General features: G+C 43.0%; 1 protein-coding gene across 1 annotated transcript in view; it reads right to left on the reverse strand.

The window, feature by feature from the left end:
* LOC148824270 (protein kinase C alpha type) overlaps positions 1-18654 on the reverse strand; it is a 191391-nt gene that overhangs the window by 10208 nt on the left and 162529 nt on the right. The window contains exons 14-16 of the mRNA XM_088926771.1: positions 14341-14421; positions 10209-10316; positions 4845-4985 (exon numbers count right to left, since the gene is read on the reverse strand). Coding sequence (XP_088782897.1) covers positions 4845-4985; positions 10209-10316; positions 14341-14421 — 330 coding nt within the window. The remainder of the gene's footprint in view (positions 1-4844; positions 4986-10208; positions 10317-14340; positions 14422-18654) is intronic.

Genomic DNA, 18654 nt, shown 5'->3' on the forward strand with positions numbered 1-18654 from the left:
GTAAAAGGACGCGGCATCATTATACAGACGTGCTGCCCTTCATAGCCATGATCCGTATCTACGTACATCAGCACAGGGGAAAAACCAGCACTTTGCCTCCATCGCTGATGCTAGGTGGAGTCCTCCTTCAAAACCTCCATACTTCAACACTTTATTCTACGGTATAGCCAGGTTTGGGATTCATGCAGGGCTGTCCGACCCTGGGGGCCTGGGGGCCGCCGTGTGCTCAGGGCTTCCAGGTCTCTTCAAAGCAGCAGCACCCAAAGAGCTGGGAGTTGCTGGCTCAAGTAAGGTGGTGAAAGGTGAGCTGGACTGAAACCTGCAGGTGCACAGACCCCTGGATTCAAGGTCCAGAGGTCACAGTGTCTGCGGCGCTCCGAGAGCTCGTGGAAGAGGAGGAGCTTCCTGCCACACGGCACACACAATCCCAGACTTTGTCAGGACCTGAACGATGAAACGCGCTACAAATGAGTGAGCTCTGGGCTTTCCTGACCACTTGCGAGAATCTAAGCCCTGCATGAGGAAGAATATTGATGTTGCTCTTCGAGCGAAGGTGAAGATACTTCGGATGATTCTAAAATACTAATTTAAGAATCATAATAAGGCTTTTAGTCTCTTTGTGATCATTGTTGTTAATTTGTAATAAAATGGCATAACAATTATGCCACCCCCAAAAATGGCAGAGAGAGATGGGGTGTCAGATAAAAGCAGGGAAAGAGACCATACGTTTCTAATCACAGAGCATTTCCACACATTCAGCGTCAAGAACATTTTCTTTGAAAGCTATAAACACCCACCCAAGCCTTCAAAAGAATGAATAGTGACTTACATTAAGTTTGATCCCATGGACTACAATTTACTGATTGCAGCTTTCATTTCTATTTCAATATTTGAAAACTAGCAATTTTCGGTTACATTTTTGTGAATACAAGTCATAATGTATTTTGTTCCAGCACTCCAAATAAAAGTGGAAATTGTACAGTGTGCATTTGACTGATTTTAAGGTAGCTCAACACTATTTTTCTATATACTACCATTCCAGGCTGTAGTGCTACTGTCTGTGTTTCCTGCATTACTTCACCGCAGCTCTGTGTATAATTGATTTCCACCAGAGTGCAGGAATATGTGACAGATACAGAAACAGCCCTAAATAATTTAATATGATTTCCAAAATACAGAGGAAGATCCTGAGGACATATTAAAATAATCAGGAGGGGGCAGCTGAAAGGAATTTGATTTCTTCTGGATTCCCACACACTCAGAAGCTGACACACTGATCTCCCAGTTGCTTGCCTCACTCTGCACATCATGCACACCTGCAACATATCATTAAAACTCTCCTTCAGTCATGTGTGGTCAGCAATGAGCTAGCATGAGGAAGACTGTGTTTGTTAATACTGACTCCTCTGAGAAGTGGATAACTGTCCTGACTTACTGTACCTAGGCAGCCTGCTGTGGTTTCATAAATGCCTTTTGATTTTGGTGTTGCTGTTGTACTAATTTATCTTATTCATTTCTTAAGATTCCATTAGGCATCTCTGTGTTACCTGCTCCTATGTATTGATTGCAATCTCACAGCAGTCATCAGTGCTAAAGTGGGTTTTAATGCAAGACCCTGCAGAATGAAAGATTAATTCAGCTGGGCTGCAGTAAATAAGGGAGGAATGATAATAGATTTTGAAGGAGAGCAAAGCTGACACAATGGTGACACATCTACTGCAATGTAATAAATGTCATAATAGCAATATTAATGCATCGTGAATGCCACAAAACAACTCTTCTACTTCGACACAGAGCACATGAATTTGTCCTATCTGTGTTCCAGAGTCTATAGAGAATGCCAACTCTTTATGAGAGCACACAGGCACAAACTGTTTGCAGGAATTTTTGCATTACCCTTCAGGATTCTGCAGACTCCAATAGAAATAAAATTACTATTTATGGAACAGAGGATGCCATGAGGATGGATTTCAAAATGCATCTGCAAGGGAGCACAAAAAGAAAAAAGCCAAACTTTGTATTTTTTCCTTACAGGTTGAAAAAGCACCTTTATCTGAACTCTGTGTTTTTCATGCTGAACTTCTTGAAAATTCTCACGAAAAACTGTAAACCTCAGATTGCACCTCTGACAAGCTTTATTAAATTCACCTTTCTGCCCACAGAAGAGGCCCAGATGGGGCTGGGACCTTTCAAAAATGAGTAAACCCTTAATGTGAGACACTCGTCCAAAATCAAACACAGAGAGGATTTCAGAAACACCTCCATGTTAAAACTACTAAGTCCAGGATTTCCACAATATCAAAGCGATGCCAAATCTAAGGAGCTAAGACGGACACAGTTTACAGAGATTTACTTGGGCACTGTTGTCTATGGCAGACAACTGACCTCGTTTTTACTCGAAACCTTGACCTCGCCACTTATCAGAAATTACAGGGCTCTGTTAAGGAGCGGGAAGGATCCTCTGACGACTAAACAGTTCCAATTTATTACTGGGTTGTTATTTTGCAATCAGGTCTGCATTGTGATACAATCTGGTTAATGGTCTGAAAGCTGTAGGCCCGAGATGAAAGCCCAAGAAATAAGCAAAGATAATTATGATGATATATAAACAGCAACCCCACTGTGTCCACTGCTCCTTCCTCTGAGGGGCACTGCAGACAAGAGACCTTGCTGAAGGACAACCACGTGTTCTGCTTTCGGTTAATTATTTTTCTTTCTCCCAGTTTCCATGCGCTGGGACACGATGCCAGCGCTCAAGTCCCCGTCAGGTGAGACCGGGCTCACACTAGGCATTCCGGAGGCTCTACTGGACAGAACCAAAGCCCGGGCCATGCGTGGGATCCGGAGAGGATTCACGGCAATCCTGCAACTCCTGCAATCCCTTCCAGCACACATTCCGGCTGCCCGGATGTTATGTTTGAAGGGGTGCATTTGCATATTTTCTGCGTAATGATCAGGTGGCTGCAGGGCTGCAGATATGGCCTGCCTGCCAGCGAAAAGTTTCTGTGTGCATCTGTAGAAAATAAACTGGTTGAGTTCATATCAGCAACTTTAATGTGCCGAGTTGTTGTCTACACAACACTACTGTATGCACACTTTTATTTCTTTTTACCAGAAACAGCAGGTGCATTTCAGACCGAGGTCCATGTGAACACAAGCAAAACATCACTGGTGCTTTGAATAAAAAAGTTGTGGAAAGTTCTCCTTGTATATGAATGAGCGAACTAACTCATGGTGACCACGTGTGCCAGTGTACAGCAGCTTAGGGGCACACATTGGGCTTTTTAGACAGTATGATTAATGAGGTTATACACCGACACAAAATCTTTTCCATACTCTCCCTGCTGATTTAAATGCAAAGCCTACATGGAATGTCACTTTTATTTGGGATTAAAAATGGCAGCTAAATACACTGCTGTGGCAAAGCTAGCAATTCAATTCTAAACATAATAATCAAGCTTTCAAACTTAAAAAAAAAGAAAGAAAACTGAGCACCGTATTTCTGAAATGATGTGTTGACTTTGTCTGTCTTTTCTCTTAAAAATGATAAATCTACTAGCTGTCATTTCTTTCCTAGACGGGGGAAAACAAGAGGAGAAGCAACAGGGAATGACTTGAATTTTTCTGCTAACGCTTTGAACATTGGTTCAGATTTAATTAATGTTTCTGCCTAGGGTGCGCTTATAAAGACACCTTTTTATTATTTCAGCCTTAAAAAGCAATAATAATTGAGCTTTGAATGCAACTGAAAACAATGATAATTAGAATGAAATTTTCTGTGATTTTCTGAAGAAAGAACTGTTGTCGTTTCAAGTAAAGGCACAGGGAACTTTCCTTACTAGAACAATCAGAGCATTAGCACAGCTAAAAATAATGAATGCGCTCATGAATATATTTTCTTTAGAATTTTTCAAATAGAAAATTAACCCCACAACAAAGTTCCTCCAGGTGAAACGTTATGTTAATTCTGACCAGTTCGGGAACAGCAGCAGCAGGTTTGGTCTTTCTCCTGCCTGGCTCTGTGCTGCACTCAGTGTTCTACTGCTGTGACAACATGTGCAACTTGCAGTCCTTTCCTGTGGCCCCTGGAGACCCAGTGACGACAGAAGGAGGAGAGTGAACTGCAAGAGCAAGGGGACTGGAGCTCAGTCAAACTGTGCCTATTGCTGTGGGACATTTACGCAGTGAAGCTGAAAGGAAGCAAAGCATGCATGCATACACATGTATTTAATATATTTATGATATTGTAATTTAATATTTAATATACATATGATATTGTAAAAAAAAGGTTCTCTGGGAAGTACTGCTGTGTTGAGGCTAAGCATAAAACAACTCTCGAGCAGGTAGATGAACCCTTGCCACTAAATATCCTGTATAACACACTGCAGCTGCACTGTCATGTGAGAGAATTTGGGGTAGAGACTTCCTGTCTGGAAGTATCGAGGAGAGCTGTATATGCAGCATGGCTTTTTTATGTACCACAATAAATCTATCATGTCTATTAAACCCATAACACGAAAGGAAACATTGTATGCAAATCATGGTGTTGCTTCTAATGATTTAATCCATTAATTGACCTACTAAACTAGAATTAACTGAATTGCTACAGAAAGCCATTTTAATTTTATTTAAAGATAACAGGTTTGTTAAAGCTAACTAGAGCTGCTTCATGTTTTTTTTCCTTGTTTTATGCCATGGGGTCCTTTTCCCAGAGAGTGGGAAGGCTGGAGCTCTGCATGCAAACAGCATCATCTGCTACAAGAGATGTGAGGGGCTGATCCCAGAAGCCTGGAAGACGAGGGTGATGCCCAGCAGAGGAGAGCCGACGGCGGGGGGGTACCTACCACTTTAGGCTTGAAGGGCGGCTGGATATCGCGGTTCTCCAGCCGGTCCCAGTCGATCCTGCGGAAGAAGGCGTGCTCCTTGATGTCTCGCTCGCCCTCTGGCCCGCAGCCCAGCCTCTTGGAGGGGTGCTTGGTCATGAGCTGCAGAGGCAGACACACAGGCAGCAGGCTCAGGCACACGATCAGACACGACACAGGTGCATGAGGCCTCACACCAACCCAGTGTCGCAGAAGGCCGACACCAGCACCGTGCAGTCCAGTGCCAGGGGTGGGTAATGCAGAGCTCAAGTTCACATTATCTCACTGCACTCCCTCACCACCCCGGTGTCAATGAACAGCTTTGCTTTAATCAATGTCTTATCTGAAACACACAGGCTTTGAGGGCTGCAGCTGTTTTCTAGGGCTTCATTTAATCTTATTACAAACCTGTTGCTGCTGCAAATGGAAAACTGACCAGGAGACACAAAGGGATGTTAACAAAAAGTCTAAGGCCAAGACCACTAAGACACTGCTTTCCGTGAAGGATAGTGGAAGCTTAGAACAAGCATCCCAGTTACAGCATGCAGCCGGAGGCAGATTCTTTGAACTCCTTCAAGAAACCCAGATCAGCAAACTACCAGTCATCTAACGAGCTTGCCAAACAGACTAATTTAATTTAATTCTGAACGTTCATATGGTTGATCATGTTTAACTAATTCACCGAAGACCTGAGCTACAGTATAGTAAAGGACATAAGCAGAACCTAAGAAAGGTTACAATTACAAAGGAAGCAATTTGGCTCAGTAGGAGAAAATGGACTCAGGGATCTCATTTACAGTACAGGTAGCTGTTAGCTCTAGCTCATCTTCTGCGATCCAGTGGAATCAACTTTAATAATGTTGTTGGACAGTTTGTCTCAAGTCATTTAAATAGACCCATAAAACCTCCTGTGTCACATCTGCACTTGATGTTTAGTGAAATGTGAGTATTCACCATGGATCACTCTATGTTATACTGTATGTTAATATGGTATGCTATGAATTTAAAGGCTGTAGGAAGTGTTAATCTGAAACAATCCTGATGCATCCTGTCCATGCATTTCAATTATGTCATTAAATGCTCATGCACCGTTCAAAATGGAATTATGATTCATTTATTACAGTTATTTTAAAGCATTACCCAATTCCCTGGCATGCCTCACAAAGGCTAGATCTGATAAAATCCTGCTGTAGCATTTGTTGTAATTGGGAGCTACATAGCCTCCTGTGTGGCTTTGCATTCTTGCAGGCGAATGAATCAGTCACCCAGCAACTGCAAGACCATTACTCGGACTTCTAAGAATGTAAAGTCCTATAAATAATTTAAGTGCTTGTATCCATGCATAAATATTAGAATTACGTGGTTAGAAAAAAGGTTCAGTAACGAGAGGTGCATTTCATTTAGGACTGGGACACAAAAGGCCTTGTTCAAATCACTTTAGTCAATTAAAGATTCTATTGTTTTCTTTGTATTGTAACATCCAGGGAACTTTTCAAATGGTAATCATTTGCTTATTAAAAAAATGTTCAGATTGTTCTTTTGTGCAGGCACAAATCCCAAATACATTTTTTATGTATCAGATAAGAACCAGACAGTAGTGAAGAAACAGTGTGCAATTTAATTCAGGAAAAGAATGTGTCTACTGAATTCTCCATATCTAGTTATAGATAAATAATTTGCTGCACTTTCTCCATTTCTAAGTAAAATACAGATAACTTTCAAAAAGTGACTGACTTACTTTTTAAAGTAAGTCTTTTGCTCACCTGGAATTGTCATTGACTTGATTTGCCCTTTGAAACTTTTTACAATGACTTTTCTAAAGTGCTCTAAATTCCTGATTTGGAAGGGAAAACTCACCACAGCCCAGACAGCAGCTACTACATGGACTTTATCACTTCAGTGCCGAGCAGCGAACCATGGTGATGGGACTCTCAGAAATATAAATCAGTCATTTTCTTTTTAACACAATGCTTGCTTCTGGGTCAAAGCCACAATATGTACTATATATTCATTAAAACAGAAAGGCATTACTTATGTGTGACACCTGGAGCTCTGTGGCTTTTGCTCGATAATGCAAATGAATACAGATGAGCCTGCCTCTCTCAATTCCGCCCAACCATGAATGGCAACACAGCCAAAGACGTCCACATTCAACATGAACAGAATGTAAACATTCTGGGACCCATGGGGTCCGGAGGAAACGTCTGTTTCGCCTCTCTCCACTCCCCAGCCCACAGACACAGCTCGCAATACCCTCCAAAATAAAACCCTGTCCTTCCTGGGCAAGAACTGCAAAAAAAAGGCTTAATATAAAGCAGAAATGCTTGTTCATCACGACAGGTTTAAGGGGAAAAAATCCAATTTTAATTTTGAAAAGCCAATAGGAGCACGAGTAGTAAACAAAATAGTAGATAAAAATGTTTTTGAATATTATAATACACGTTCTTGTACAGAACCTGGTGCATATGAAGATATGACTGCAATATTATTAAAATACCATAAATACATTCCAGTGATGGTATCTAGGTGAAATTGCACTGCTGAATGTTTCATTCAAAATCTAATAAATAATAAATAGATCTCTTGGCGTGAGAGGTACTCCAGGATAAACTTCCACAAACTCCAGCAGAAAATGCTTCAGTCGTACTGCATATGCATTAAAAAAATATATTTTGCTTTTCAGGAAAATTAAATAGCCTATGAATATCACAATAAGTCCAAAGCAATAACTGTCATTACAGGCAGCATGTCTATCTGTCAAATTAGAATCCTGATAGCAATTTAATTCGCTTGGTGTCTGTAACTCTTTGCAGAAATAATGCAGAATTGCTTGATGTTCTGCTCTGAACAGCAGCTAATGTATAGTGACAGACAGGTTCCATATATTATCTGTCCTGCACATTGTCCCTGAGTATCTACACAGTCCAGCAGCAACAGGGTCAAGAGTCTTGTGGTCCTACAGGATACACAGAACAGGTCTGCTTAAATGACCACCTGCTGAAAAACAAGCGGAATGCAACACTCCATCTGTTCCCATTTACTGGACAAAGACAACAGCCAACTCTCGCCAATCTCCTCTCACTAGGGTGGACATACTGGACTGCAGTATTCCCTCCCAGCACACTTTGCTGACGTGCCCTGCTCCGTTGTTCGGCTCAGTTTAGGGGGAAGGCCCAAGTGGGCTAAAGACAACTGCGATTTTTTTTATAGCATACGAGTGGGGAGCTGCGTCAGCGTGCACCGGCTGCACAGAAACGAGTAAAGGTTCAAATAGAAAGGAGAAACACAACATTTTGGCCAACACCTAAAGAAGGCTCCACAGCAAAAACATGGAGTTTTTCACCATGGCATTAATGTTTACTTCTTCCTCTGCAATTTTTTTAATCTTCATTTCATTTAACGTAAAGCCATTACACATGGGGGCATTGTCTGTCCCTCCTGAAATGAAGCACTAGAGAAAACCACAAACGGCAGAATGCCTGCTGCCCTCAAGAACAACCCCACGGAGACAGTGTCCGTCTGGGGCAAGCATGCTGGGGACATGATACCACCCTGTTCTTGCAAATCACCTTCCCCTTCAGAAACCCAGCTCTGCCACCGGTCTTGCAATTGCCCAGCTCAGGCTTGTGGACAGGCCTCTCTCAGCTCAGAGATCCAGAAATCCTGCCTTTTTAGTTCTGAGCTTCTGTTTTGCAGCAGTTTTTTTTTTTCCTGCAACTGGTCTGTCTGTCAAAACCAAAATCAGCTTCAGTCTTTCATTAGTGTGTACTGCCACAGGAAATCCCCGCTCTTAGCAGAAAGTGCCAAATTAAAGCCGAGTCTTTGCGGGTTTCTGACAGGTCTACTGGCAGCTGCTGACACAGGGGGACACACCTGAGCCCCAGTGCAGCCCCAGCCCTGGGAGAGCAAAGGTCAATCACTTAGGGAGGTGCCTGGATTCACTGCTCCTCCGACAACCAGCCCCACTTGTAACAAGGTGATTTTTAAACACCCTGTCGCCACGTTCTTGTAAAATTACTACAGAGACATGAATCAGTGCATCCGACAGCTCTGACAGTTACACATCTATCTGACTCCCAGGTTCCGCACACAGCCAGCCATTAAAAGCCTTCTGCACGCTGTCTTCATCACCCTGTCCCTGAAGGTACGTAATAAATTCCAGAGAGATAAATTCCAGGTGCTCCTTTGCAGTCGCCGGGCAACAGTTTCATTAATACAGCAGCGTCAAACACTGACGCAGAACACAACATGTAATGCGAAAGAATTACATGATGACATCTGTTTTTCTATGAGCTCAAACAAATTTCTATTGATCCATACACAACACAATGAGTTCGAATGCAACGTTTGAGTTAGATGCTGAGAGACATGTCAAGGCTGGAATGTAGGTGTATACTGTACATTTTTAGTGCTTCTTTTTAGACAGCTTCTCACACACAACTGCTGCTGACCCTTTTAAGCAGGTTTGAGATTTTTATGTGTGTGAGAAAGCACAGAAGACAGTATGGATTTTTAGAGGGAGTGAGGATATGTGTGAGATTAGAAGCCAATCCTCTTTTGACATACAGTACATTATGGCTTGGCAAGTTGAGGTCTGAGCCCGGGCGTTAAAAAATATATACTACAGCAACACCAAAAATAAACCTACAACTTTCCATGAAGGAAAATGAATCTGAGTTCTGCCTGTGTTTAAATATTCGAAGCTGGGAAACGTCAGTGCATGTGGAATGAATAAAGACTCAGACTGACATTGCAGTTAAGGTAACAGCACTTAGACCCATCATCTCCCTCTTTCTAGGTGAAGCAAAAGAAGAGAAATGAGAGTAAGAAGGTGATCCATGAAGCAAAGAGATCTTTCCTCCTTTTATCTGCAAGTGATCTCACTCACAGTGCCTAGTTCCTACGAGCAGAGCGGATTTAATTAGTTTCACTTTAAAACAGCTGCGGGCTCAGATGCAGGAAAGTGCATATACTGTACTTTATTAACTTTATTTTCATTACCTGTTCATTTTGGTCTGTACGCATTAATTTAAAATCAGAATCCCCAAATTTCCAGCCTGAAGAACTGGCTCAGACACATAGAAGGTTGCAGTTAAAACCTGGACTGGCTCCACTGGCTATGCAATGGGAGTCTGATATCTAACCCAGGAGTGTCCATTCATCCTACACTGAGACTTCCTCCCATGCTCCTGATGGTGCAAATAGCATGATCATTTTCAGCAAAATTCTGTCATTTTGCTTTTGCACAAAACCCACTCGCTGTTTGAAATATGCTTTCATACGCCTGGTGGTAACAGACAGAGTGACAGAGCCCGTGTGTCCCAGGGGAGCGGACCGGAGACTTACACCCTTGCAGATAGACACCGCCTCCTTGGACAGGGACTTTGGATAAGACACGTTGTGCTCCATGATGGACTGGAAGAGCTCGTCTTCGTCTTCTCCATCAAAAGGGGGCTAAAACAAAAGAGCAAAATAGAATATTACAGATCGTAAAAAACCTCGCATTTAAACGCCACCTGCAACATGACCACAAGATTAAAATGTAAGAAAATGAATCGCTCTTGGCTTATGCCTTATGACCTTATGCAGAGGTGAGCAACAGAGCACGTGGATGTTGCTGTTGTCCACAAACCGCGGTTAAAGTCAGAATCATGTTTGCTGTGTCACAGGAACAGTCGAAGTGAACTGTTGTACTATCAACATTACAGCACATTAACAGTGTTGAGGTCGACAAAGGCTGTGCAACCAAGTGTGAAAGAATAACTGTTGCACTCAGTCTCTCCCTGTCCGGGTCTTTGAAATCTGCTTTTAGAGACCGTTCAGTCAATATGGATGCCCATCAGGCCCAGATAGGAATTTTCCCTTGGTTCTATACTGCTTTTTGGGGTGATTTCAAGCTGTCTTCACTTTCCTTCTGCCCCTCTCAGCTCCGACTAACTCTGGCTTGGTGCTGTATCCAAGAATAAGCGCGCACATGGGTACTATTCGCTCTTCACAAAATGTACTTTCTGCCCCGGTTCAGTGCCTTTTATTATATTTGAAATTTTGAAAGCAGGGAACATACTGTAAGAGCAAGCTGAGGACTCCTCCTCCATGTTTCCAGTCGAAAGAAACGAGCATTACACAGCTACGACAGGGGCACGGCAAACATACAGGCGCTCCCAAAACGCAGACAAGAAAATGTTCATAATGTTCTCTAGGCCTGAGCGGCTACCTTCATGCAGGATTGTTTACCAGGAATCAGGCAGACTCCGTAAAGAAAAATTTTCCTAAGTGGAAAATTTCATGATCAGGTTTTTGGTCTGAATTAATTAGACCAAATGTTGTCCCAGAAAATGTGTTCATTGGTATTTGAAGTAGAGACAGGTGCTAAAGCCTGAAACAGAAAAGCTAACAAGTTCATCCCTTTGTTTTGCCCCTTTAAGTCCAGCCGATTATGCACTGGGTGCGCAGACAACCTCTCCCCCCAGGGGGCGCCATAGGTATGGACTGCAGAACCAGAGTGTAAGTTACTAAGGGCAGCAGTGTTAGCCCTTTAGTGAATTGAATTAGACCTGACCCATCTCCAGTGCATGAAAACAGTTAAAAAAAAGGCAAACAATGGATCCTTCAGGACAGCATTCCTGTCTCAGAGGCTGCAGTGTTGCTTTAAATGTGGCAGGGTGGCTGATTCCGCGAAGCAGGCAGTGCTGAGGGGAGTGAAATCCCTGTCATGTGTCATGCCAGCAAGCCCACACTGCTCTCAGGAGTAACTGCTAGTGCCTTCTGACATGGTTAACGAGGCTCAGTAACTATTTTGAGCCACGCACGTTCGGAAAAACAGCCACAGGAGCATGCAAAATAGCTGCCACTTTAAATTCACGTGCCTGCATATGCTGAAATAAGACAAGCGGAACTAATAACCAAGATTCACGGAAGCCATGGGGCCAAAATGCATATTCTACTGCTACTACTGAACGGGATTTGGAAATGGGTACCCAAGAGCAGACAGCCACACTGCTGGATCAGATCTCAGTGGCTCCGCGGGGCTGGGTGTGGTCAGTACTGGGACAGGGGACTTCTGAAGAAAACCAGGTTGCTGCTGGTGTTGGTCAACCACTAGGTGACCATCTTCCCTTGCGTCTCCTAGGCAGGAGACTCAGTGCTGGATGCATTGGGTCTCCTACTATATATATACACAATAGAAAGCAATTTGGCATCCTTTGGGATTAAAGGTGCTACATAAATGCATTGAATTACCATCTTATTAAGATAAACAAAATGTTTATTCCTCTTATTCTACATTTTAAACAAAGCCAGGAGTGGAAAAAGAAAAATCTCACCCAGCAGCCTGCACCGATACTGCGGTGCACCAAGGTCACTCCTTCACTCACACAGTGTGCTGCATATGCATGAAGATAAAAGCCCGACCTCCGCACTCGAACTTACCAAGAAACATCAAGAGAAAGACTAATGAAGTAGCCATGGAAAAGAACAACAGAAGGAAAGAAACAGAGGCAGCGAGTCAGAAAGGACACTGAAACATGAGCTTCTCAGCAACAAAGCAGGGCGAGATAAGAAATGTGGTTTTCCTTTGTGTGTCTGACAGGAGCAGGTCGCGGTCCTTTCCATCACTGTACCGACTTCATGATGAGAGCTCCCTGGGCTAAAGCCATTACTGCCCTCTCTCTCCATTCACTTCATATGATAAAAGAAAGTCTGCTGACAAAAAAAACCCAAGCCACAGAAGCCTCCTGCTTCTCCTGGAGCACTGACAACAGCCTATATAAAGTTGAACAAATGCCTTCCTTACCAGAGGCAATTTACGACCAGAATTATTAAATACTTCTTTGTTAAGCATAACAAAAAGGACAATACGTTATACAGAAGCACACAAACGATTATTCTGTTTTGCCCGTAAAATGAATCTATTTACATATATACTGTGTGCGACCTCTCCCAAAACCCAACACTTCAAGGCTGCGTCCGTGAAGGAAATTAAGAAAAAAAGCCTCTCTTTAAGGCTCTCTCACATTCAGTGAGACTCATAAATGAAAAGTAAGAACTAAATCTTTGTGAGCCGGTGTGTTTTGAAGAGCAGGTCAGTACAGTATGGGCACATTCGAAGCAACGTTTACTAACCTCAGTACTTGTCTGAACTACTATCGCCCTACTCTCCACCTCGCAACCTTCGCTCTTCTAATTCTGCTCTCCTAACTGTCCCCCAAGCCCGTCTACACTCTGTGGGTGACAGGGCCTTCTCCTGTTATGCCCCCAAGCTCTGGAACTCTCTGCCCAAGGATATCAGAGAGTCACCGTCTCTAAACTCCTTCAAATCCAGACTCAAAACCTTCTTCTTAAGAAGAGCCTTTACTGAACTGGTTCCATTCTTCACCCCTCTGCTTTTCTTAGTATCACCATCCACGGTCTCCTCTGTATATTGTAATTGTGTTTTATCTTGTGTATTCTTTTTATTTATTGTTGTTGTCATTCTTTAAAGCGCTTTGAGAAGCCACCTATATAAAATAAAGTTTATTATTTATTATTATTATTATTATTATTATTATTATTATTATTATTACTGCTCAGTGTTGTTCAGCATACTAACCTCACACTGTAAGGAAAACAATGAAAGCATTAAAAAACATCAGTAAAAAGATAATACACAAAAATAGATAAACCTGCAATGCTTTACATACAAGATAGCGATTGTAGAATGTTAACTAGGGATAAGACATAATTTAGTACAGCATTAATGGTTTTTAACAATGAAAATAAAATTACCACAGTCTGAGTTTTAAGACTACTTGCCTTTTACCTGATCAAAAAACCATTTTTTAAATCCACGATCTCCTCTGTGCTGTGTATTGTAATTGTGTTTTATCTTGTGTATTTTTTATTTATTGTTGTTGTCATTCTGTAAAATGCTTTGAGAAGCCACTTTTAAAGGTGCTATATAAAATAAAGTTTATTATTATAATTCTTCACGTATCAGTGCCCTTCTGTATCTAGAGTATTAACTGTTCATTTTCATCCAGCTGGTTGGTCTCGTCAGTGAATCCATTCAGCTCACTGGAGCCAAACGATTCCTGCAGGCCATCAGATAATGGCCAAGCCATGGCCTCTATGGATGCTAAAAACAAACAACTCAGCAGTGGCGGAGGGATGGAGGCACCCGGGTCGATACCGAACCTGCTGGAGGGGGATTCCCGGGCCTCTGCGCGGGACCGCAGACCGGCGCTGCCTCCTGGAACCTGAGGGGCAAACTGTGAGGGGAGGGGTGGGTGACCCCTTCAGAATTGGGCTCATAACTCCTTCCTGCTGTACTGGCAATACCCCCTGCTGGGGGTATTCCGTTTTCACGGAACGCCAACGACCCCGAGTTTGACTGGTCCTTTTTTTGTCCCGATAATAAAAGGCTGCTTCATCATCATCATCATCATCATCATCATCATCAAATCTTCCAAAAGGAAAGGTTGCAGTCGAGTTCGGACCTCACCTGCCCGGCCAGCATCTCGTACAGCAGCACACCGTAGGCCCACCAGTCCACTGACCTCCCGTAGGGCTGGTATGCGATGATCTGGGGGAGGAGCGGAGAAACACCGTTACTTTGCTGTGTTTTTCAGACGCAACCTATCACGAAGTAAAAGAGCAATGTAAAACAACCTGAACCCTGTCTTCTCCATCAGCCCCACCCCTCCACTGTATGCAGTTTTGGCAGGGTGTGGAGGTCTGAGACCAGAACGATTTCCTTTGCATATTTTCAGTGCTGTTTCTGCTGATAATTCCTGGATTGGTTAAGACTGGCAGTTCAACATTTCTTAAGAAAGTTACTTTGACCTGAAATTCAGGTCAAACAGAGCACACAGACAGTGTAACATCTGCTGCACAAAAAAATAATGAAGCCAGAATCCATTTGCAACTCTTAGCCTCAAAGTGATCTCGAGACGGCAGTTTGATGTTTCATACTGAAATTGCAGATGGAGGGCATCTTTAAATAATTGGTACATTTTGGAAATGTGAAATTCACTACAAGTACAAAAAAGTCAAAATAATACAGGCTGTGCGAGTCTGATTCAGACACAGATCTGCACAGCCGGGCAAGCTGGGCTCTGGTCCTCAGACATGTGTTGGTTAACAAAACCATCTATTTAAGGTTGATATGTAACTAAGGAGTAGAATTGCACACTTTATGTCACCCTGTGAGAAACTCTACATTTCTGTATCAGGAAGACTGATGTCAAACAGTACTGTCAGAGTATTTGACAGAGTCATAAAATGTAAAGCATAAAGCATCAGGCCACAGACTGTATTACTGAGTCATGAGGGACAAACAGGGGAGTCTGCCATCTGCCCACTACTGTGCAACTATTAGACTTGTAAATTATTCAATCACGTTCATATAATCACTCCGAAGTGTTAATTATAAATCCCCTTCCTGCTCTCCAAGGACCTAGCATAATTACAATGCGTGACTGGACCCATATCTTCTTGCTTATTGGAAACATTTGTGACAAATTCAGCTGATTAGGGGATCCCTAGTGTCTCAGCCAGTCACGGCCTGCATGTGTGGTTGAAATGACATCATCAGATGGAGTCTGGATGACATCATCAGATGGAGTCCAGGTTGTGACCTGTATCTCAGGGGAGAAGCACGATGGAGGAGGAACTGCTTCAGATGGACAGGTCACCTGCAGTGGGCATGTGCAGCTCGCCAGGCAGGTAAGAGCTGGTCCTTCACCCTGCAGGCACTGACCACACGGAGTGCACAAGCACCGCAGTGGCAAGGTGAGCTGATTCTGGTGCAGCTGGGTTAATTACAGGATTTGGTTTCACATTTTTAACCCCAAAGGAAGCCCTTCTGGTAGGGGTGAGTCCCCCAGAAAACACACGGCTCCCCATGGAAGAGACTCCAGGTTTCTGGTGAGATAAAAGTTTGCTTTGCTCCGCTGACAGCAGGCGTGAGAAGTGATGCTGGACGGGGCTGCAGGGCGGCATCATGATTCACCCTCTCCTGCTCGTTAGCAGCTCTCTGCTGAACTCCAGCGTCTCCCTTTCCAGCCTCACAATAGAAAGGAGTCCTGTACGTGTGTAACATCAGGGCTGGATTAACCTAATTAACGAATCTGGTCATTCTTTCCGGGCATTGAAGTATTTTCTTTACCGTGCAGCTTGAGTATGAATTTCATCTTTATTATAACACAAATACACTCAGAAACCAACAGCTGTGTTTAGAGCCCTCTCTAAGAAGAGTGGCATTGCAAGTGATCAATCCCAGCTAATTTACAGAATATATAAATTTATATTTATAATAATAATAATAATAATAATAATAATAATAATAATAATAAAGAAGACTAAGAAAACACTGAGTTTAGTGGGGCTGCTGAGCTAATTATGATCTTTATCCTTGTTGTCGTGTGCTCTGATTCTGCCAACACAGTTTTCACATTAAAAACAGAGGTGAAAATCTGGGCAATATGTTACATTAACCTGTTAACTTGCTTACTGGGCACAAAGAAGCTGCCACGCTCTGTGTTTGTGCACAGCATTGAACTTGGACACTCCTATTGGACAGTCTGGTTTACTGAGCCACAGAAGAGCTCCACAGATATTTGATTGCTGGGGACACATCTGATTCATGAGATATTAGCAGGGGCTGCAGGGATGAGAAAAGTCAGACCAAAGTTTATTAAATCAGTGAGATGATCCTGAGTGCAGTTGATTTGGTGAACCAGGGCCAAATACTCTGGAGGAGTGATTTCTTTGTACTTTTCACATAGACTGCATACAAGATGTTCCAACGTGATGCAAAACGTTCTCAAAAGCTGCAGCATTCATTCAAAGAGAAGCTGTAGCATCTCCAGGCCTAATAAAAAGAAGTCAACAGTGACTAGAAAAATATAATATGAAACACCTTCCCATAGGAAATAAGAACAGAACCTGCTAAGCAGAATAATAAGTCTTTTGTGTAAAAAGAATTATGCAATGGACACTGCAGCCTTTGTAACAATAATGATATATATTAAAGACATTTTACCAAAGATAAAGTGTAAGCAATAGGCAACATATACAGTGTTTTTATGCCATTTGCAATATAGTTGAAAATCCATTGTCCATCTAATACATGAATTATTACCAATACTGATTTATTGACTACATAGAGCAGTTTTTCATAAAGGCATTCTGTCCACCTCTCAGTACAGACAGAAGGACGGGTGAGCCCACCGCAGATCAGGACGAAAACACTGGACCCTGTGCTTCCTAAACACACCCTTATCATCTCAGACCCAGCTCAGCCCTCGGAGTCCAAGCAGCTCACTGCAGGAGAACCACTCCTGTGATGGAGGCAGCAGCAGCAACAATCCACACAAACCAAACAAGAACAAATTTCCAAAAGGCCTCCAATCTGTTCACCGCTTTTAAACAAATTGATGGTTCAGAACAAATCACACATGAGCTTCCCTGGCAAACAAGAAGGATGCACAAAAGACTCAGAATAATACCCTGACAGTCTGAAAGGCACCATCACGACTGATTGTGAGCTCTCAATGAGTGAATGTTTTCAGACTTCAGTCTGCGTTTTTTCAGCTGTCATGTTTTTAATTTTGAGAGTAGTTCCCCCCCTGACCACCACCACCACCAACAGTGCGGTATCTCCGCATTTCGGAAATCTACTAGACAAGGAGAAGACTATGAAAACCCAATGCACGTTTGCAAAATCCACAGAGGCACTGACAAGGTCAAGGTAGGAGGCTTCTGCAGATTCAGCTGAGACACATGGACACCTATGTAGCCATCAGCCACATCACCCTGCAACTCACAACTGGCAGCCCACTGAAGCCCAGCAAGTGTGAGTCTGTCCAGTACCTGGATGGGAGATCTCCTGGGAAAAACTAAGGTTGCTGCTGGTAGAGGTGTTAGTGGGGCCAGTAGGGGGCTCTCACCCCACAGTCTGTGTGGGTCCTAATGCCCCAGTATAGTGACAGAGACACTAACTGTGAAAAGGTGCCATCCTTCAGATGAGATGTTAAACTTAAGGTTCTAACTCTCTGTGGTCATTAAAAATCCCAGGGTTTTTCTCTAAAGGTCTTTCTCCTGTTACCCTGGTATCCTGGCCAAATTTCCTCCTGGCCTTTACCATTCATGGCCTCCTCATAATCCCCATCTCTGAACTGGCTCCATCACTCTGCTCTCCTCCCCACTGAGTACTGGAGTACTGGCACGCAGGGCTGCACACGGGGGGTGGTGGAGGGGTGCTTTACAGGTGCTTTATTACCTGTAAAGCACTTTGAGAGGAGTGTCCAGAAAAGTGCTACATACAGTAAGTGTAAGGAATTGTTATTATTACTGCACAGATCACAAACAGTTATGGAGAACAAGACATGCTGCACTGCATAGGGGCCACAGGGAAAGGGGAATCTTTGGCTCATCTACTGAGCACAAAAACAACGATCTAAAAAAACTACAGTTAATCCTCTTGGCAAAACTGACAGCACGTTCAGGGGTCAGGAACTCCGTTCTTTTCTCTTGGCCGCCATGTACTCCTTGTTTCCTGTCATTGTATTTGTTATATACTGTTCAGTAATGTACTGTGCACACTGTGCGGCGCTGTCTATCGTACTGTCCATGTCCCAGGAGAACAGTGTGAATAAGAATCCCAATGTGTATGAGATATGGCAAGTAAACTCCTCTCTCCGATTCATCAAGGATCTGGGCTGAAACTTTGGGCACTTCGGCTGAAAACTCTGTAGGAAATCCTGAATACTGACATTGAAGGCTCACGCTGGTTTGGCTTCTTTATAATAATAGT

Source organism: Atractosteus spatula, chromosome 11 (genome assembly GCF_055471065.1).
Source record: "Atractosteus spatula isolate fAtrSpa1 chromosome 11, fAtrSpa1.hap1, whole genome shotgun sequence".
In the NCBI taxonomy this organism is placed as follows: domain Eukaryota; kingdom Metazoa; phylum Chordata; class Actinopteri; order Semionotiformes; family Lepisosteidae; genus Atractosteus; species Atractosteus spatula.